Genomic DNA, 22,453 nt, shown 5'->3' with positions numbered 1-22,453 from the left:
GCAATATAATAATATAACATTATACAGGTTTTGTACATACTTTTACTTTCTCCAACAGACAAACAAATGCTGAAGTACTAAGAAAGCTCCATCCCTCAGAGTCATGGGGATTGTGAACTCTTACCTGGATCATTGTGGCCATGTTATTTTGTTGAGATTGTGTCCTAATTTGTTGTTCTGCTTTCATTATTGTGTTCTTTCACATTTTTTTCTCAGTAAAAGGTACCTCTCTATCTTCTTATTTAGTCCCCTGTGCAGTCAGATTACAGTCCTGATGGCAGTAGCAAGATCTTCAATGCAACACAAATGTTACATCATGTTACTATTGTCAAAATTCCTAGGAGCCAAAATTCCAGGGAGTGTTATTTTAGAAATGCAATGTAAAAAGACAGCCCCTGAACAAAGAAATTTATAAACTCAAAGTAAGACACAGCTATAAAAACAAGACACAAACACATAACAAAGACACAAGCAGATGAAAAAGTAATAAAATACATTGCTCATATCAGAAAAAAAAATCAGTAGTTATGAAAACATAATTGAAAGCACTGTTGTGCCTTTCATATCAGACCTGCTTCACACTGCTTTCCAAAGCTGCAGTTAAAGGAAGAGCTATTTATTCTCTTCCTTGTCACTGGAGGCTTTTACCTATAGTAAGCAAAATGCAAGCCAGCAATCATGTAATATATTACAGATTCTTTGTTCTGCTTCCAGTTCCCAAAGCCCTGTTGTGTCCACTATTTTTTCACCATCTACAAATTTAATTTCATAAGGTATAACAGGGAGACTAGAGCAAAATCTATATGGTAGTAATGGCAAACATTACTAGATAAAGAACTAAGTGATTCAGTGTTGTTGTATTATGCAAGAGAACAGGATTCAAAAGATTTATGACACATTTCTCTTTGAAGATTCAAAGGGAATAGCTGGAAAAATACACATTTGGACAAAATGCCTAAGGATTATTGCACTTGGAAGAGAAATATCATAATTGTGCATACATTCAAATTCACAAGCAATATGCAGATGAAACATTTAATTAGTTTAGAGAAACAATAGTGAGCAATGTAGAGCTCCCATAGTTCATGCGAGCAGTAATAAAGATTATAGAAGACAAACATAAAAATACCACTGTTCCAAGAACATGAGCACAGAAGATCCATAGTTGATATTAATTCAGGAAACTGAAACTGTGCCCACTTCTGACACAAAGAACCAAGTATTTCCCTTGCCAATAGCCATCACTGGAAATTCAGAATGCAAGGGAATTCTGCATTTAGTTCCAATTTTTAACATGGCCTGTAGCAGATAGCTCCTTTTCTCTTTATGCCTAATTTCTTTCTTTCTCTTTCGCAGTCTGTAGTTCACTCCAAAGATAAACCTTATTATTAAGGTTCTTATTATTAAATATAATAATAAGTAAGATGGATGCAGAAGATATAATCATGCCTATCTGACTGCTACAAGTGTGAGTTTGAACTAGTTGCTTTATGTCTCTGTGCCTCAGCTTTTCTCTCTGTGAAATGGAACCAACAAGAAACCAGTGCAAAAGCAGGATCTCACCAAACTCATTCTTGCTTATCAAGTTATTTGCCTTTATATGATTTGCAAAAAATCCTATTAGTCAGATCTGATTTGGGAAAACACAAACCACAGTTAATTCAGCCTTGTTTTGGCCACCTCACCTAATTTTCACCACTAAGGAATGGAGGTGTTTCAGGCACAACAACAACAACAATTACCTTCTTGCTTAATTAATTTCTAACATTAATCTCAAGCCATGCTTTATAAAATAATTCCAATCACTAAGCATTCTATGTTAATATGTACTAAGTACTGGGTAAACTTCCTAAAGTAGTTAATTTGTTTCATTGAAAATTTTTCACTGAAAATTGCATTCGCAAAGTTATAGATTATCTTAGATTTGACACTAGAATTACAGGGCAAAAAGTCATGCCTTTTGTTATGCGAAATTTTTCAGGCTTCCTGACTGCAAGTGTTTACCACCATTAACAATTTAAAATATGTTATTGTGGCACCATTAACAAACATTTCTCCTTCACTTGAAAATTCTTTCAAGATAAGGCTAGAAAGAAAAAAAAATTCCTGGGAAGTGCAGAGCTGACACATGAACTTAACCAAAGGAAACAGGTTGTATATCTTTGTGAAAATTACTTTCTTGATATTACTTGTGTGTAAAGGGTTGACAATTTGCCAATCTCTATCTTTCTTGGCCTTGATGCTAGACTAAGGGAAAGAGCCTCTGGCTATGGCAAAAAGGACTGTTTCTGGCCTATTCTTCTTTATTATTCCCCTCAGATATTCCTTCTGGTTTGGATCCTTTTTATTTCTCAAATAATTATTTTTATGGCACCAACTGTTATAAAATCTTATTCTCACATTTACAAGTGGAATGATACTCTTGAGGCAGTTTCTTCATGTGTCCCTCACCCAGGTGGAAAGAAAATGCATTGATAGGAACAGCAGAAATTTCATCAAAATTGATAATTTTCAAGCAATGCTTATATAATATCCTGTTGCCAATTAAAAATTAAATAGACCTAGAAAAAATGCAAGGTAACCATAATAGTGCAAATATAATGTAATTTAGGTTCCATTTTATAGCTTAATGGTATCATTAGAGAGAGCAATGAAAACCATAATGATAAGACCCCACATTAAAAAAAAGTAGCAGAAGAAAACTAATTAGAAACAGTATAGAAAATGAAAGAACTATAGAGCATAGAGACATTTATAACATACAAGGGGAGAACTATGAAAAACCCCATGAAAGGAGACTATTACAGAGTTAAGCTCACCTGATTTCTAGAATTAGTGTATGTGTATTAAAAAAAAAACAAACAGAAATTTGAGGAAATAAACATATATTTTGAAGAAAGCTGAACAAAAACCAACTATCCAAACAACAAAGGGTAGAGAAATTATCTGGTCTCTTTGTCAGAAGACAAACAAATCAAAAACACCAGAAACATTTTTGTCATGTGACAGAATCGGCAGAACACACCCATATGTGAGGGTGCATAAATAACAGCAATGGATCTGTTACAGCTTCCGTATAATGGAAGAAAATGCAGCATCTTTCCCTTAAAATGGCTCAAAATCAGAGAAAGCACTGAGACTGAAAATAACAGCTTGTTTCTGTAGTTTGCAAAAAATCCAGCTGAGATCAAGACAAAATTGAAAACTGAATAGCAAGCAGAGTTCTGACAGCAGTAACGAGTCTAGAAAGGCATGTGGATTATTTTTCATTTATTTTTTGCCACCTAAAGCCTACATCAGGGCCAATTCAAAGCTTTAAAAACAGCAGGCTCCTCTAAGTATTAAGGCTCAGGTTGAAACTGTTAGTATCAGAGCACACTGGAATTTACAGAGTGTAAAATTGTACATTGTCAGAGTACCTCTACTCTGCTTTGATAAATGAAGATTTCACAAGATATTTCTTCCTGAATTTATTTTTCTGTTATATACTTTCCCTGTTTGTTTTCCTGATCTTCTCCATATATAGCTAGCAGAGAGAGAGGGAGAGAGAGCTCTTATAAAGACTAAATTTAAATAAATTTTACACACACTCAGATGTATATGGCAATGCTTCCTCTCTCTGTATTATTCATATGTGGACAATTTTCCAAAAGACCTGAATAGTGGTTCAATGTTGAATTTCCTCCTCTCGCAAAAATTTAATCCTTGATGGCTCTCTATCATTTTAAACTCCATGAAGACAAAACTAAGCTATTTATTTTGATATACATCTGTCTCACAGTGAATTGTCCATTTTTCTTTATAAATATCCCTTCCAGCCAGAAGAGAGAATAATTTATTCTGTCAGTTCAGAAAACCATAAGAACATTGTGCCTTAATAGAGAGATTGTTTTTCCCTCTGTTGCTTTCTTCCCTTTGTACACACAGTCAGCCCCTCTCCAGAAATGTAGTCTCAGATCTGGTTATGCTTTATGTAGGAAGTAAAATTATTTTTCTAGCCTCAGTCAACTACATAAAAATGTATTTTAGGATGCAATACTACTAACAAGACCAGAAAAATTGTTCTGTTTACTGGCTGACCAGTAGGAATCTACACTTATATTCACTGCACCAAATCTTTCACACTGCAGGAAAATAAAATGTAACAAGGTGATGTAATTTACAAATTGAACATTATCTGCATCTCCAGGTTGCTCTGGCATGTTGGATGTATCAGACATGCCATGAGAAAAAGTTCCTAATTACCATTGACATCTGTCTGGCTGCCAACCACCCTTTAAAAATCCCTAGGATTCAGGCTTTTTTTAACATCAGTTTGCAAGGGAATGTTTGCCTGACCAAAAGCTATCACAGGACCATAAGTGATGGCTTTGAAAGGGACATCTTGGATAACCTAACCCAAACACCTGCTTCAAGTAATTATGGTTTTATATTAGTCTCCTCATAAGTGTACTTAACGTTCCCTCAATGACATCTAATTAAGTATTTTGCCTCTACTCTGGTGACAAATTGTCATACTGTCTGATCAACCTCACTGTTAGAAGAAAATGTCTATATACCCAGGCTAAATTCATCCAAGTGCAGTGCTGGCCATTACTTCTGTCTACTACAAGTTCTTGGATTTTTGTCTTTCCTGGTTTCACACAACATGATGGATCTATCTTTTATAATTTCTCTGGTTTTATACTAAAAAATCTAGTAATGATTCTCACAGTGTCGTTTAATGAACATGTTATTTTATATTCTATATCCCTGTATCTTATTCTATACTTCAAGAACAAGTACCTCACTACTACTATAAAAAATGACAGTAATACTCTTCCAGATCCTTGAAAAATGCCTTTGTTTAGATTTCTTTAAATACACATGTATTCCTTTTTGTAACAGCTTAGGATGAGGTTTCTTTTTTGTTTGCATTAGTGACAGAATCATGTCTTTTTTTAATGTATTTTATTTTACGTCTATGGTCCTCCCGTTTCTCAGCTTTTTATGCTGTGAAAGAATAGGATGGAAAAACAACTAGAAAAAAAAAAAAAAGTTTTTTTGCTGTTGTCTTGCTTTACTCTTTATGTATTATTTCTTGACCCTGCATTTTAATTGCTAAGTTCATGCATCTGGCAGAAGACTCTGAATGTAGAATCTTACTGAAAATTTCTACATTTAGGTCTATTTCCTTAAAATATCAAAGCTGAGCTCTGATCTCAGAGATGGCAAAATCTCTGACATTCCTCACACAGAGAAGGGGGAAAATCACATCTATTTTTTGATCAAGTTTGCTACAGACAGTAGAAAGCTGCTCTAGTGATGGAACTTTTGCCTCAGTCTTCAGAGCAGCAAGATTTCATATAATATACTTTCCAAAACAGCTGGCAGAATTCTCTGTGCTATACTAATTGGGTGATAGATAGCACTGAGCTACTGCTTTGACAATAGTTAGAGAAGCTGTGAGGATTTTCAGTACTAGGGAAGGGAGTGAGTTTGGTTTAACTCCTGTAAATTATTGCTATATATTTTAGCTCTACACATTTTGGCTACTGATTCAATGGGGAAAATTTACCATGCTAAAAAAATACATATATATTGCAATCTCTAGCTCACTGGTGATAGCTGCAACTTCTGTGTGTAGTGAAATCTATTCTGTGAAGAAAAACTTTCTGCTTTATGCACCCTGATACAGCCAGAACTGGACAAGGTGCCTGTCTCCCCACTGACGTCTGCAGGCATTCACCTGTTGTCTTTTGTGAGTGCAGAAACATGTTTTTGAAAAGGGTATGGTGACAGCAGAAATGATTTCATGTTTTTCTTGTCAGTCACCTGCCAGCACAGTGCACTGAGTCAGCTCACTGAGGAGCCAGAGGCAGCACAAGTCAAGCTGGCATGGGGGGACAAATGCCACTGTGCATCCGGGACAGGGCAAGGGTTAGAGGAGAAGGAAAGAGAGGATGTAGAGGATGTTCTGCTCAAACCCAGCAAGTTTGTAGGCTGGTTCAGCCCATCTAGTCCCAGCTCACCTAAGGACAGCCCTAAGGAACTATTTTTTACTCTTTTTTACAGAAAGAGTAAAAAATAGTTCCTTAGGGCTCCAGCTACATCTGATGAGCTGTCTTCTAATGGACAACACTGGTCATTGAGTACAAACTTGTAAAACCAGGTATCAGAGCCTAGAACTTTATACCTGTGTATATTCATGGCTGATGAGATCACTTCAAGGAAGGAAACAAAAATGTCTCCACTGATAGTTTCTTATACAGTAATTCACAAAGTGCCAGGCAGATGGCACTGCCCTGAAATTGATATTTTTCCCTTTCTCTTTGCAATATGTATCAGGGTAGTCCAAATTAATCAAAGTTATTTAATTCCATCATGTAAGGTCTCATTTGCTTGATGGTTTCTTTGTGACACTGCTGATAGCCTCAGATTCCAGATACCAGAGTATTCAGGGATGCTCAGGAGCTGTAATATCAATTAATTGCTTTGCTGATGCAGATTCTCCATCCTCAGATTCTTGCAACAATGAAATAAAAATGTGATTGTACTTCTCTCCAGTCAAAACATGTTAGAGTAGTAGACAAAGATACAGGATACAGGTACAGGATCTTGGGGTACAAGTACAGTACAAGAACTCCTAGCCAGGACATAACTTCAAGGATTTCCTGTTGCTTCTGCATTTTCAGACTTTGCAAAGTTCCTTGCCCATTGCTGACCAGAAGCATGAAGAACTCTGTTTCTATGTTGAATGTACAAAAAGAAAGTTCTTGCCAAGTTTAATTCTCAGTCTCAATCTGCCTTTTCCAATATTTCAGTCCTTGAACATGTCTAAGAATGAAGGATAGCTATGTGCCACTTTCTTGGAACAAATGCAGTATTTTATTAGTTTCTGGACAAGGATCTTTGAAGACTTCTTTCTGGATTCAGTTGTTGCTGTCAATTTCTTGGATGATTGATGCCGCTGATTCCTATAATCAGTTCCAAAGGAAATCTCCCAAGATTTCCATGAAACTGTCTCTTTGCCAATAATCACAGTAAGGAGCTCACTAGACCAGTGCTTCTCAATCTGTACTCACCACTCAAGTATCTTTAGGTGAAGAAATAAGTGCAGTCTTTATACCTTGAATGATCTCCATACCCAGACATCTATTACATGAGATTCTTTCCTTTCCAATTTCTAATAGAAAGACCAAAAAAGGTTAAAAAAAAAAAGGTTTCCTGAGTAGAAATCACTAAGATTTGAAACCTAGAACACAGTTACTACAATTTTCAAGAAGTATTGTGGAGATGATGGAGATTTGGATCAGAGTGCTTTTGACAGTAAACAAGCCAAGTAAAAATGATTTTCAGCTTGGTTTACTCAGATGGAAGGAGGGGAGAGAAGAGAATTAGCCTGGATTTATGGAATGCTGGGTTTCTGTTTAGAAATTATTTTTGGATTAGTATCTGGGCAGATTCTGTTCCAACAGATAGACTCTAAAACAAAATTATTATGACCTATTTGAAATAAAATTAGCAAGTTTTGTTTAGATAACAGTTGAAGAAAGTAGAAGATACAGGAAAATTAAATTTTTTTCCTATTTTCAGCAATCTGAGGCATCCCTGAGACACAGGAGAGTAAGAAGTAGAGTTGTTCTAAAAATTAGGTAGTTTTTGCTTAACAGTGTATCTATTTAAAAAAGCCGGAAAAGCAAGAAGAGTACAAAAATTGAAGTTTGCAATGGCCATTATAACATTGTACATAGCATTGTGAGAAACAGATTTTCCTGATGATTTTTTGCAAGATGTCAGTTTTGAACAATACAGCAGGTATTCAGTAGTTATCTCAGAAAATAGAAGAAATGTGTCATCAGATGTCAGAGCCTCTATTTACAATGCAAATTAGAGAAGATAATTTGACATTGATGAGTGTACGAATAAAACCTACTCTACAGATTCTTTACTCTTAAGGGCTGAAGAAAGAATACAAGGAGAAATTTCTAGGATAGAAGGCAGAAAGATGAAAGCCTTCCTTTACTAGTTGATCGCGGTAATACTGGAATATCACAGAAATCACAGAATGCTTGGAACCCTTTTAACTACCCAGGTTATCTCTTGGTCCAAAAATGCAAAAAAAAGGGTGTAAAATAGTGGGGCTTCTACATCAGTAAGCAGGAGAAGAATAAGCAAGCTTGGACCTATCACAACCTGGGAGTGAACAAATAACTAAGAATAAAAGCAAAGCGAACAAAGAGCTGCTAATATTTACCCTACAGAAGCACAGGCTCACAGAAGGGCAGAGTAAAGGATTAAGCGGTCATCATTAGCACTCCACATTCTCTAGGGTGCCACTGACAATACCCCAGCAAGGCTTGGTCTGCTGAGCTACAGCAAAAGCTGTGAGGTAATCTTTTCAAAACAGTAAATGTTTCAGTGAAAGGAAAGCAAAACAAGTAGAAAAGGCAGGGATGCAATCTGTGCCTAGGGAGTCAGATGGGCATAGCTTATGTCAGATACCAAAGCTTCTGGAGGATCTCGAAGAAGCAGTGTCTGCCTCTCACTCCCTGAGTACTCTCTTTTAACCCAACCCTCATTTTCTACTCTTCCTTTTTCTCTCATTCACTTCCTCCATTCTCGGTTAAAACTAAAAGGCAGCAAACTTTTTCAACCTACGTGACATCGCTGTCTTGAAATACCACTACATGGACAATCTGAAGGTAATGAGCGTTTTCCAGGGTACATTTTCAAGCAGGTAATCTTGAATTAGCCCATTGTAGTTTTCTCACCATGGTATAAAGATCTCTAGTTGCTTCACATAAAGGCAGGCAAATTAGTAAATGAGGTCTCAGGGAAGAAAGCACTGCATCAGCAGGCAAAAAACAGGTCCCTCAGGAATCCTAAAAACCAGGCAGAACTTCTTTAAAAGAAAACAATGAACTAGAAGGAGCACAGAGAATAAGAAATAACCAGTCTATTTCCTTAAGGGACAGCACAAAGGAAGAATAAAGAGACACAAAAAAGAAATGTACAGTCACAGAATAAAATGCTGAATTTAAAGTGCGTTGTGGTAAAAGTAATGTGTAAAAGTAATGCTTTTTCCTTGATTTTTTCCGTGACTGCTAAAGGTACACTTAGGGGCGTTTTGGTGGGGTCTTTTTTGAATTCTCAAGCCTCAGAAACAGAACAGCGTTATACTTTCCCTGCCTTCCCTGAGTCTTTCCTGAAAGTGTTGGAGCTCTGATGGGAATGACTGAGAATTCTTTAGACTTCTGAAGACAAGCCCCAAATGAGGTCTTTGCGGACAGCCACACTAAGTTCCAAGGAGACCAGAGGCGTGCTTCACACTCCCCCCCCCGCGCCTCGCCCCAGACCTCCCTTCTCCCGCGCCCCTACAGGATTCCTCCCTCCGCCTGCGGCAGGAGCTGAGCTGCTGGAGCTGCTGGAGCAGCTGGGGCAGCTGGAGGAGTAGGAGGTGCTGGAGGTGCTGGAGCAGCTGGAGGTGCTGGAGCTGCTGGAGGTGCGCGGTTCCCCTCCGGCGGCGCCGGCCGGCGGCTGCCCGGCCCGGTGCGCAGCTCCCTGCCCGCGGGAGGAGGCGGGCAGCCCTCCCCGCCCTCCGTCCCTCCCTGCTCCGCCGCCTTGCCGGCCCCGCGTCCGCCGAGCCCCGCGGGGAGCGGAGCGGCCCCGGCCCGGCCATGGCGCTGCGCGCCGCCGGCATCCTCGGCTGCTGCTGCCTGCTGCCCCTCGTGCTCCCCGCAGCGCCAGGTAAGGCCGGGACAGCGGCTCCCTCGGCCCGCGGGAACGGGAGGCGACTTGGGAAAGTTTGGGGAGCCCTCCCGGAGTCCCTCGGCGGCAAAGGCATCCCCAGCCCTCGCTCCAGCCGGAGATGCCGGTGTCCTCGGGAAGCTTTTCCTCGGCAGCGGACGGAGCGCGTTTCTCCTGGCGCTGGCGCAGGGTGTCAGGGGCTCGCGGGGATCTTTCAGAGGATGCTTGGTGCAAATGATGAAGCAAGCAAACAAAACCTGCGACTGAGATCTCTTCGCCGTAACTTGCGTTATTTATGCGTGTTTTAATGAAAATGGTTATTTTCATCCGATGTAGGGTTGAAATTAATTCAGCACTTTTATTGTAAGTAGTTTGAAATGGATTTTTTTTTTTTCTGACTGAAAGTACTTCTGTGTTTCAAGTAGTTCTGAAACAATGCGTTTGGAGTGGCGTGTCATGAAACAACATCCGTGAATCTGCTCTGACATTATCCCTTTAAAATGGTGTGTAGGGATATTACATGCACTTTTCATGCGCTAAAGTAACTTTGTATTCTTTTGTGATTTTTTGTGGTCTGTATGTCATTTCACTTGCCCTATAGGTGCATTCTGTAACACGTTCCAGATTAGGTTAATTTAAAATTTTACGATGCAAAAATGTCTCTGAAGAAAAAAAGAAAAGGAACGTTTTGCAGTCTGGGTTCTTTCAGAACATCCATAAAGTGTATAGATTATGATGTGGGGGGTTTTGTGCTGATTTTTCTGGTTTGATGTTATAAATCTCTTCTTCCAGGCGTGAACTGTAAAGCTGGCTGCCATCCAGAGAATGGATTCTGTGAATTTCCCAGTGAATGCAGGTAAAAAGACCTGTCAGGCAGGGGTATTAGGCACAGGAGTGGTCAGCTTCAATAATTTGTTGTCCCGGTAAGAGAGATAGAAACTGAAATGGTTTGGTCCCTGAAAATATGGAAGTGTAATGAAACAGCACTCTATTAGGATACAGTAACTGGAAAGCATGGATATTTAGATACCTCTTTAGTTTACTTTTTCCAGTGTGAAGTATTTACATTGATTAGTTGGGGGTTTTTTCTTGCTGAATGAAATTGTTTTCTTCACATAAACGGCTTCTGGTATCTCAGAAGCACTGATGGTATGCTTTTGTTCAAATAGTACAATTTGGTATGCAAAAGTTTATTTATTGTGCATTTGTGAACCAAAAAGGGGGGCATCCTGGCAATTATGTTTATTAAAAATAAACTCTGTTTCTGTCTTGTCTTTCATCTCTTTCAGGTGTCAGCCTGGCTGGCAGGGTGCACTGTGTAACGAGTGTGTTCCTTTCCCTGGGTGCCTGCACGGCAGCTGTGCCAAGCCCTGGCAGTGCATCTGCGAGGAGGGCTGGGTTGGCAGCCTCTGTGACATAGGTTTGCACATCCTTTTCTCTCCTTGATTGAGTGAGGGGAAGCAGCCCCATCTGGTGTTGGAGGCACGCAAAATCCTTCTGGAGAACTAATTTTAAAATGTTGAATGTTAGCTCCAGATAATGAGGAGGTTCTGGGCAGCAGCACATAAACCTCGAACTTCCGTAATAATTTAGGCAGAAGCAATGCAGTCTCTTTTGTAATTGGGCATATATGTGAGCCAAGTGTAAATTCATTATATTTTAAACAGTAATTATCAGGGACAAGGCCAACAAACAACTGCTCCCTTCTTGTCATGTAAGCCCATCTAATCAAAATACAAGTTATTTTGTATATATTAAATAGTTTTAAATATTTATATAGCACATTATATATATATATATATATATATATATATATGTATATGCTATTTTCTTAGTACTTCTTGAAAGGAAAACATTGTGCTTATTTTTTCCTTTACTTAACCCAGTGATGATTCAGTGAAGTAACATTACTATAACTGAGAAAAAGCTCTTCCTGAACAAACTGCCATTTCCCCCTCAGGTCTGAGGGAAAAGCACAGCTCTGTGTGCACTCTCTCACCCTTTGCCAGTCAGAATCAGCCGGCTTAGCATGAGCAAGCTGAAGAATTGGCCTTTGTTGAGATGGTTTATTTTGGCTGACACAGGCAAAAGTTCAGTCGGAGAGATCTTATGGGATGGAAACCAGATGAGCATCCAGGAGCATGCACTGCTCAGCCCACACAGCTGCAGCTGCGAGAGAACAAGTGTCCAGGGCCTTGTTTTCTCTTCATGCCTTTCAGGCTTTTGTTGCTATATGGCTTATGATTTATAGAGTATACATGAGATCTCCAATACATAGCCAAAGTGGAGATAGATGACAGATTAAACTGCACAAGATTTTCAAGATGACTAAAAGAATCAGAAGGTTTTAGGTAGGTCACATCTTTGCAGTGACGTGGAATTTAGTCCAAGGTTCTCAGGTATTCATTTACTCATCAGGTTTTGCAGCCTGTGCTCACTGACTGCACACATGAGCAGAGAGAGGCTTCCTAAAGTCACTCCTGGTGTGTTTGCAGGAGCTGTGGTAGTTGTGGTGCAGACATGACTCTAAACTCTAAGATGTTGTTCTGGGCACATCTCACAAATGTGTTTGTACCTGAGACAGACAACTAGATTCTCATTATAGTTAATGAGGAGGAATGAGTCCTTCTCTGATCTATAGTCAGAGATTTCTAAAGCTACACAAAACAATCTCCCCTCTGCCACCTTAGGAGGCTCAGTTCTGTTGCTTATCAGTGAATGCAAAATTCCACATTTTTAAAGGTAGCGTCTTCACAGCTATTTCTAAAAGCTTTAATTGTATAGCTGAATTCTTTAGTATTGATATATCTTTGCAATTCTGAGCCTTGCAATGTTTCCCTCTTGCAATTTCTACTTAGAATGCAAAAGAATGCATTGAAAATTGAATCCACATCTTTATAAAAAAACATTAATTTAACACATACTCATTAAAGCAGTCCTGTAATACCAAAAAGGGTATCCCTTGCTTAAGTGCAGGAGCTACTCTTTCTCTCAACACTCAGAGTCATCTCAGAGTCTTCTTTGCTGATTTGAATTAAACTCCCATGAAAAGCTGCCAAGAATTTTCAGCCAAAGGGATAACTATTTTTTCATCTGCAGCAATGTTATGTTGATAATCTTTTCTCCTAGTGGGTTTATCTACTCTAAATGCATTGTTTGCCATAAGGGATCAGGAGAAGGGTGCTTCTCCTCATCTTCATGCTATTGGAAAGTTGATAGAAATTGTTATCCTGACCCAATAAACCACTGAAACCTCAAATGGATTATTGCTCAGCCCCTGATCCCATCATCATCTGTCAAAAGTTGGTGTCAGTTTCCTGCCTGTATAAAGTCATTACAGGTAGCTGCAGTTAATTTACAGGTATCATTAAATGAATCTTGATCCGGTTAGGAAACAGTAAGGAAAAACCTAGAATGGAAAACTGTGGAAGGATCTGAAGTGCATTGGCCACTATAAAAAACAAAAATATTTCTAAAACGGAGATATAGTCTTAGCAGTTTATTTGCTTGCTAAGCATGGGAGGAAAAAAAATTATTTGGACTGGTGATGGTACCTCTTCTGTTCTGTGGAAAAGTACTAACATGGGTATGATCTCCTTGGCTTTAATCATGGAACTTCCTTTCTGGTGTAATTGTAGATCACCAAGTGGTTTGCTAATGCCTCTGATTGTGTAGCTGTTTTTAATACAGGCAGCCTGGTTCTCAGTTCAGGACAAGAATGACCTTCCTAGTAATTTAGAGACATGCGTGTTATGGGTTGGGCGTGATCCACTGTGAACACATAGGGCAGAATCAGTGGTAGCATTTATGAATATTATTGCAGTCACATGGACAGACAAGGCACTTGAAGGAAAATATCTGTGACTTGGTCTTGGTGTTAACACTGCTGGTTAACCAATTGGAGCCTGTCCAACTGGCTCCATGATGCCATGGCATCTTCTCATCTTGTGGAAACACAGCCTTGAAACCCAGTGTGTGAACCAGGCTGCACAGCACAGAGTTTCCCTCTGCAGCTGATATACACTGCACAGTACAGGAACCACATCAAACACTGACCATAACAAAGGGAAAATCAATTGAGTCAATTTGTTTCCAGGCGAAAAGTGAGAGCCCAGTCAGAGTGTTTGATCCAGCTTGCTAAATCAGATCTGTCAGCCCGTCACCCCCGGCTGTGCCTACACAGTCCTGTCAGCAGGTCCATGACCTCCTGCTGGAATCCTGGCCTCAATTGGGCTAAAGACATAACATGCAGTGTGAGCTGGGAGTAAATTGTCCTACTTGTCACCAGAGTGCTTTGCCAAGGCCACATGTTGGCAAACTCATCAGAGAGTACAGGTGGAGTCTCTAATGCCTGTGCTATGAATGCATGAGGCAGGGGCTAAACTTGTCCTGTGACAAACTATTACTGAGCATATCTTCCTCCTGAAAACACTCAGTGATTGCTTCATGCACTGCAGCATGAGAGCTTAGTTTGGTGGAACTATTAATTATGGGTAATATGATTGAGGCCACTCATATGCATAAATATAACATCCTGGTTTTGCATTTTCATCTGTTACCACTTGGTGGTTGTCTTTTTGAGAGGTAAAATAAAATAGAGAAAAGGGGATAATTGAGACTATTTATGTATTATGTTTTAAAAGAACCTGATACAACACCCTTTTAAGATGTGTTGTAAAATTAAATGCCTGATATAATTAGGGACAGTAATGCATATATATACATACCTATTCATCTATATATATATATATATATATATTTCAGAGAGTTTCCATGCGCCTGCATCAAAGTTCATGTCTTTTCCTCCATCAAAGTACACTCTTTATTAGCTGCCTTTAGAGTCTGTGAAAATAGCTGGCAAACAACACTGCTTCCAAAAGCATTCAAGATTATTTTGGTCCTTGTGAAAATTGGAGTTTTCACTCAAAGTGCATGCTAAGTTGTCTTGCAATGAGAACAGACTAATGCATTAGGAAATAGAATTTTTGTCCAGGGAAGATTGTATTTGAAAGCTAAGGCTGTTGTTTTCTGTGGCTAAAATTTAGCAGTACCTCATGATATCATCTAAATTTCATGTTGTGCTGTGGGAAGTAAAATATAAATGCCCTTAAATCCCTTTTCATCTTCTTAGAAAGTGTGTATATGTATATGTGAGGGATCAGATACCTTCCAGTCAGCACTTCTCTGCAGCTGCTGCAGTAGCTTGCTAAAATATGCACTTGTTTGTTTATTTAGTTTTAATTATTTTAAAATTTCAGTAATCATTTGAGTGGGAAGTGGCTCAGCAGGGCAATTGCAAAGAAAATGAGATGTGTGACTTTGAGTCCAGACGTCATACAGCTCTGTGTTCTGGTACAGTTATATAAGGGTTGAATGTAGCCCAGCCAGAAGATGAAATTTTAACAGATTTTTTTTTGTAAATTGCTGATCTCTGTTTTTATGAAACATTTGTTCATAAGCACATGATGATATGGGCAGGGAGCAGGGAGAATTCCCCATTCCTGATTGCTTTATCAGAATTCTGCTCATGGAGAAGCCAAGATTGGAAAGTATGGCTAGACTATCTGTGTAGAAGTTCTTTGTCCCGTACTAATATTTTATTTCTAATACTACTTATTTATAGAATGGAGAAATTGAAACACATTTTGCAAGCAGGAGCTAGAAAGAGCTGAAATTGCTGCAACACTTGAACAATCTGAACTCCATTTTAACAAAGGGGGGATAGATCAGAATTTATAAAATGCAGGATGAAGTATTGTCAAAGCCGTATTTTATTTGAAGTATTGTATACCATTTGCTACCTCTTTCTCATTAGATTAATCAAGCCCTGTTGGGTATTTTTAAACAGATATTCACCCATGTTCAGCAAAGCCCTGCACCAATAATTCAACGTGTATAGAGACTGGTGATGGAGGATATATTTGTCTGTGCGCCCAGGGATTCACAGGAAAAAACTGCCATCTCAAGAAAGGACCCTGCATTATTAATGGGTAAATACTGATTTCTAACATGCATTTAAAATCTAAACTTCTATTATTCAGACTTCTTTGATAAGTGGGAGTGTTAAAATACACAATGCTTCTGATAGTTGCTGATATTATCAAACTTTACAAATCTAATCTATTATATTTTAAAGACTTAACAGATTATCAGTGTAGCTTTCTGTGCACAATCTGAGTACTAAAAATGCTAATTTGCATATTTTATTGTGGTGAATTTATGCCTTCTCATGATTTTCACAAACAAACTTGATGGGAGTCACTTCCTGTGTTCTCACCTCTAGTGAGGGATAATTTATACACAGCACAATAAGAACAGTAGTTAGCACAGAAGCTGTCTGCATGAAAACACCCAGCCTACCATTCTGTCTTTTTTTCTTAAACAACATAAAACAATATGATTATTATAATAGTTAACTGAAGTAGACAGTCTCATTTCCACCAGAACAGGGAGACCATTGCTCTCTATTCTTTAAAAGAAATGGGACATTAGGAACAGCAGTAGGTTGAGAGGTGATCCCTTCCCTCTGCTCAGTCTTGCTGAGGCACATCTGGAGTGCTGGGTCCAGTTCTGGGCTACCCAATATAAAAAGGACACAGCCATACTGGAGTGAGTCCAGTGAAGTGCCATGGATTTGATTAAAGAATAAATAGGAGCATTTTCCCATAAAGAGATACTGAGAGCTGGGTTGTTTAGCCTGGAGAAGAGCAGGCTCTGAGGAACCTGTCCATTGTGTATGAGCACCTGAATGGGGGAAGCAAAGATGACAGAGCCAGACTTCTCACAAGGTGCTCAATGAAAGGCCAAGAGGCAATGGGCACAGGCTAAAGAACTTCCAGGAAAGTCTCTAGTAGGACTGCTTGAAAAAAAGGAAGACCTTTCAGTGCTACAGAAAATGTGAATTTGGGTTTCTGTTCAAATCTAGAAGCATCTGCTGTCTTTTAGACTTCTCATCAAAGTTCTGATCCCATAAACATACAGACTGTCGTTATGGTGGATACAAACTTGGTAAACCTATCACCCTAAAATCACAGTTTTCTTTTAGGAGATTGCCTTCCTGATCTCTAGCTCTGTATGGATACTCTCTGGTTCTCTTTTTGCTCAGTGATAGATAATTATGAGTATTCAAATCTAGCTTATGATTGAATCTTCCTGAAGACTTATAGACTCTTGTTTAAGGAATATTAACACCTCTCACTCTCTTTGGCAAGAATTGCCATTCTTTCACAACATCATGTCAGTAGAATTTTTTTGTCATCATCTTTATTTGGGGAATACTCTCATAGTTTTTTATGGGTTTTCTTCCAGCCTCTAAGATAGCTACTCCGATTTGCCTATTTTTCTTCATTAACAATGAGGAAATTAAAGTTCCTTGAAAGAGCCATGACTCACATCCAAGCTAATTGCCTAGTATGGGGGATGTGATTAGGTTTTTTTTTTTTTATTTTCACCTGTAGATCAAATATTTCCTTGTGGACATATATACTAGTTATCCCAAAAAACAGGTGAGTTCCAAAAATACGGCATCAACAAAATAACACAGATTAGTTCCATGTACTTCCTGAAACACCTTATGGTTTTAAGTTGCTGAAACTCCTTTTTTTTTGTGTTGGCACTCTGTTTTTGGACTGAATGCTGATGAACTAGCCTGGAAATCATGAACATTTTTTCTTAAGAAAGCAACATACTTGAAACAATGGCTTTTTCTCTAGGAAGCTGTCTTATTCAGGAAAATTAGCAGCAGGCTCTGCAAATCTGCATTTAGTTCAAAAAGACAACTGTTGTCGTCATAAGCACTCCATGTCTGCTAATAATAATTCACAGTCCACCAGAGAGTGCATCCCACATCGTAGAAAGAGACCCCATCAGATGGTGCCATTTCATTCACATCTCAATTCCTCTCTACCTCAGTGGTGATGTTAAAAATGTTGATATAACTGAGCATTACTGCTGGCTTCTTAGTTAATATTCACAGATGGAACCAGGACAATTCACAAATCAAAGTGTTTATTCTAGTCTGTTTACATGTATCTGCATTAGTGACCTCTGTGTGATGTTTTGAGGTTTCTGCTTTGAAGCAGAGCAGTGCTTTCTAAAAGAAACCAGACTATCTGGGAAGCAAAGAAGAATGGTATGAAATGCTTCCTACAACTAACCCTTCATGTCTACTACACCTTGCTGTGTTAAATGTAAAAAATGCAAAGTAGAAGAATTTATTCAAGGAAATTAATATTAAGGCTTTATTTATTTAAACATATTTAAATTAGACAAATACAACTCTGTTAGTAATAAATAAAGAAAAAATTTCAAAATTCTGCATTTTTCCCCTTAACTGTTTTTTATTTCAATATTTTACATTTCTGAAAAATTCAGAAAAAGGTTTACACTTATGTTCTCCAACAATTTCTTCCCATTTCCCTAAAAAGTACTGAGATTCAACCCAGCCATGAAGGTTCAAACTTCTACAAATTTTCATATCCAAATCAGCTTGTCCAATTTTCCATGGGACTTGTAAAGGTAAGGGAGGGTGCTATGTTCTCCAAAACAGCTGTAACCACTGAAGGACTATATAACTCCAATTTCCATATTTTGCTTAAAAAGACACAGTGGCTGGTTAAATATGTTGAAATTCCTTATCTCAAGTTATCACTAAGTTATCAATGTCTATGTCAAATACTGCTCCCAGATTTCCAATATGTTCTTTTAGTGCTTTTTTACCCAGCCAACATCTAAAGAGCAGTACTAGAGGACAGAGCAGTTAATGTGGAAGCTGCAGAAAACAGACAGATGATTCCTGTGCCAGGATGTTCAGCCTCTCCTGATGGGTGGCTGCCGGGTGTTTCAGTCCCCAGTGAAGCCAGAGCTGCTTGGAGCATTCTCTACCAAAGGTAGTCCCAGAGCAGTGGTGACTAGCCCAGCCTTGTTCTGACCAGTGATCAGGGACCATTGGTAGTCTGGAGCTTATACTTCTTTCACAGTCACCTCATCCAGACATCAACAGATCTTGTAAATCTCTGTGTCCCATCATGGAATTCCACAACAGCCTGTTCCCACTGACTGCTGCATATGTGAAATGTCTCCATCTGAAGCTGTGATCTTCATTACCCCTGGGACTTTGCCCTGGAAGTGGGGGACCTTAAATAACAGCTTGGACTTTTCAACTATCAGACAGTACTGTGCTATATGTCTTCAGGGATACATAAGTATTCAGAAAAGTTTTGCCGTCAAAGAGGCTTGTCATAAACTTTGCCAAGTATTTTTCATATTTTACAAAGTGAGTTTTAAAAGCTTTGCTGATGTGTGATGAACTGCCATGAAAGTTTCAGGGTTTGAGGTTTATTTGCAAACCTGGGACTCAGGGACCCTTGTCATTCAGCAGGGACAGCTAAAGGACTAAGTGCACTTTGCATAGATCCCCTGAATTGATACATTTGTGCCAGTCAGTGGGTGGCCTCATCTTTTGGCATCACTCTCAGTAAGGCACAGTTGCATCGTAAAGATAGAAAAGATCTCTCACTTAATTCATGTCACCTAAAACGTATTATCAGGCTACTCTTTGGGAAGTGCTAAAAGAGTTTGTAGAAATACTCGGTTTCCTAGGGTCCTGCTTGTACATTACAGCTGTCTTTGCCCAGGCTGAAATTCACTCATTGATATTTGTTATTATAATTGTATCTATCAAAAATTTTGGCTGAATAGGAGTTTATAGGAAAGCATCTGTTTGCTTCTAAATTTTTTGTGTAATGGAACACAGATGGGCAGAAAAAAAACAATCAGCTTTACACCTAGCTGCTATGGCACTGTTTTGCTCTGCCAATACAATATATAGATGATTTTAGGAGTAATCAAGTAGAAAGGAAGCAGCCATGGCTGCTCATATCTTGTCTAAATAGTTGCTCAGCTAAATAGCTCCAAGCATATAAAAATAGTGAGAATCTTCATTTGAATAAATGTTTGAAATAATTTAAAATCCCTTCACAGCTCATTGGGTTGAATTTATATACTGGTGTACAAATCCTGCCCAAAGGGTCAGCAGCAGATATTATAATCTGTATTGACAAAGCTGTTCAACAAACTCATTCTTTATTCAGCTTCACTGACTTCAGTGCATTTACATTTGGAATTGGGTCTTCTAAAGAAAACCAGCTCTTTTTATTATATATAGTGTTTCCTAACAGTTTCTTCCTTTAAACTTCAATTTTGTCTCTGTGTTTGTTATGGTCCTAGTTCTCCCTGCCAGAATGGAGGAACATGCATTGATGACAATGGTTTTGCACCCCATGCTTCCTGTCTGTGCCCTTCTGGTTTTGCTGGCAACTTCTGTGAAATAGATAGAGACGACTGCGAATCCAGCCCATGTGAGAATGGAGGGACGTGTACAGATGTTGGTGTGGGTTTCAGCTGTTCTTGTCCCCATGGCTATACAGGAAAGCTCTGCAGCAGCCGTGTCACTTTCTGTGCAAGTGGCCCATGTGAGAATGGAGGGACTTGCAGTGAGCATCCCCAGGGAGGGTTCGAGTGCATCTGTAAACCAGAATTTGTTGGCGTGACCTGCAAACATCCCAGCAAAAACACCAGCCTCTCTGGAATGAATATGGAGACAAAGCATATGCAGAATTACAAGCCACCCTCAAAAGCTCACCATAGATCAGTGCATCAACAACAAGAAATCCTGAAAATAACAGTGAAAGAAACCATTCAAAATGCAGATCCCTTACTGAGTAGAAGCCAGGTGATATGTTTTGTTGTGCTGGGCTTGCTTACGTGTCTTGTTGTCTTGGGTACAACTGGGATTGTTTTTTTTTCAAAATGTGAAATGTGGCTTGCTAATGCCAAATACAGTCATCTCCTGCGAAAGAAAAAGAACTTTTTTCTGAAGTCTAACAATGGGGAAAACCTCTCAGTTAATATTATCTTCCCAGAGAAGATCAAATTGACTAATTACACTAAGAACTACACTGCCATCTAGGCCCTTGAAAGCCAAGCAGCATCTTGCAACTTTTCATAGCAATATGTAAAATTTATTGCCTGTGTTTGGCCTCAGTATTTGTGTGTATATTTGCTGTAAATTGTTCTGAGTGACAATGAAGAAATGTAATGTATCTGTCTTGCTAAGGATTTTTTCATTCCTCAAAATAAAAGATGAAAAAAGAAAAAAAAAAACAGGATTAAAAAGCAAGGAATGATATTTTAATTTCTCTTCAAGGCAGCTACTTTTTGTAAAATAAAAAATAACTTATCACTGCAACTGTATTGCAGCTTTCTTATCTTGTGCACAGTTTATTTGGCAAGTACTTGCAAATTACTCAGTAATGCTTTTCTTTTTTTTTAATAAACAGCAGTTAAGGGCTATACTGGTTTATTTATTCATTTCTAAACCTTACTCTACAGCAAAATCTGCAACGTGTCCATGCTGAACTCCTTTGCCATCTGATAAAGGCTGGTTTATTTATTCATTTCTAAACCTTACTCTACAGCAAAATCTGCAACAAGTGTCCATGCTGAAGTCGTTTGCCATCTGATAAAGGTTTTAAAATTGCAACCAGCAGGAGAAAATTCACACTGATATCTCATCTATTCAGTCAGTGTTGCTATTTTTACATGCTTATAAAAGAGATTCTATAGAATCTTAGAGGTCTTTGGGATATTAATTTCAGGTTAAAGGTCTCTTGCTTGAAAACCTGCATCTATAAATCGTTCTATTTATCTATTTTAAAATGTTAAAAAGGTGTTCAATGTCTTTCTTTTTAGAGACCTAGTAGAGATTAAAGGATCAGATTCTGACTTTTCTATAAATACTCCTTAAAGACCTCTGCTGAGTGAAGTATCCTTCATGACTGTCGTAGGGAGAAAGGAAAAGATGTCACGTGTCACCTGAAATAGGACAGCTGCTTTTAATTCTTCACTTCTGCTTTTTCTGTCACATTTCAAGGAGAGAACGAGGTTTTCAAGAATCAAAAGCAGCAGTGGCAAAGAGGAAAAGGGTCATGAAAGCCATAAAATTGTCAGGGGCCTGAGGGCAATGAGAACTCTTAACCTCCCTGGGGAGCCTCGCCTGGGGCTCTCACCCACCTCCTGCCCACAGGACCCTTCTGGGTCAGCCCAGTGCTGCTGGTTCTGGTCTGAGCTGTGCTGTGGCCATGCTGGGCTCCACCTCTGCCTGCACTTGGTCCTTGGACTACCCACTGTAGGTAGCCCATCTGCTGAAAGGACCCTTTGGACCTGAGCTCCAGCCCTGTCTCTGGCCCTGCCTGCTTTTGCTGCTGCCAGGAGCCCAGGGGTGGCCCCTGGAGCTGGTTCATCACCTGCTGTGTCTGGAACTGCCAATGGCCCCGTGACCAGCACCAGCTCTGGCCACCTGTTCAGCTCCTGTGAGCCTGTGCTGTTGGTCAGGCCATGGGTCTGTCTGTCCCACCCTGGGCCTGACCCTCCTGGCCCTCCCAGCTTCTTTTCCTAAATGGCCAGACGATAATGACTGCACCCTGTAAGACAAACAACCAAAAGGAAAAAGCCCACCAAAACAACAAAACCAATCAGTTGCAGTGCCTAAAGGTGTCTTTAACTGCAGTTTTGTAACAATTTATTTCCCCAGCCACCCTAGAGAGGAATGATTAGCAGCTTCTTCTCAGCTCTCATAACTATGCTATTCCCAAATCCATTAACAGCTGCTCAATTAAAAAAAAAAAAGCCTTAAAGCATATACATGGCATTATAGTACAATTTA

At 39.1% G+C, this 22,453-nt stretch overlaps 1 protein-coding gene across 1 annotated transcript; it reads left to right on the top strand.

The window, feature by feature from the left end:
- Positions 1-9,459: 9,459 nt before the first annotated feature.
- Positions 9,460-21,081, top strand: DLK1 (delta like non-canonical Notch ligand 1). Its single transcript, XM_039712661.1, has 5 exons — positions 9,460-9,729; positions 10,522-10,585; positions 11,019-11,149; positions 15,578-15,719; positions 19,957-21,081. Exons 1-5 carry the CDS (start codon positions 9,660-9,662, stop codon positions 20,696-20,698), a joined length of 1,149 nt encoding a protein of 382 aa, XP_039568595.1. The 5' UTR covers positions 9,460-9,659; the 3' UTR covers positions 20,699-21,081.
- Positions 21,082-22,453: the final 1,372 nt, after the last annotated feature.

This window comes from Passer montanus, unplaced genomic scaffold (assembly GCF_014805655.1).
Source record: "Passer montanus isolate IOZ18808 unplaced genomic scaffold, ASM1480565v1 scaffold27, whole genome shotgun sequence".
Taxonomy (NCBI): domain Eukaryota; kingdom Metazoa; phylum Chordata; class Aves; order Passeriformes; family Passeridae; genus Passer; species Passer montanus.
Note: the sequence above shows the minus strand (reverse complement) of the source record. Positions and strands in the feature narration are given on the sequence as shown.

What these genes read in the sequence shown, in the direction of transcription:
- DLK1 (XM_039712661.1), top strand. Translation starts at nt 9,660, where the DNA reads ATGGCGCTGCGCGCCGCCGGCATCCTCGGCTGCTGCTGCCTGCTGCCC. An exon ending in TGGCAGCCTCTGTGACATAG is followed by an intron (nt 11,150 to 15,577) that starts GTTTGCACATCC and finishes ATTTTTAAACAG; the next exon opens with ATATTCACCCATGTTCAGCA. An exon ending in GGACCCTGCATTATTAATGG is followed by an intron (nt 15,720 to 19,956) that starts GTAAATACTGAT and finishes TTATGGTCCTAG; the next exon opens with TTCTCCCTGCCAGAATGGAG.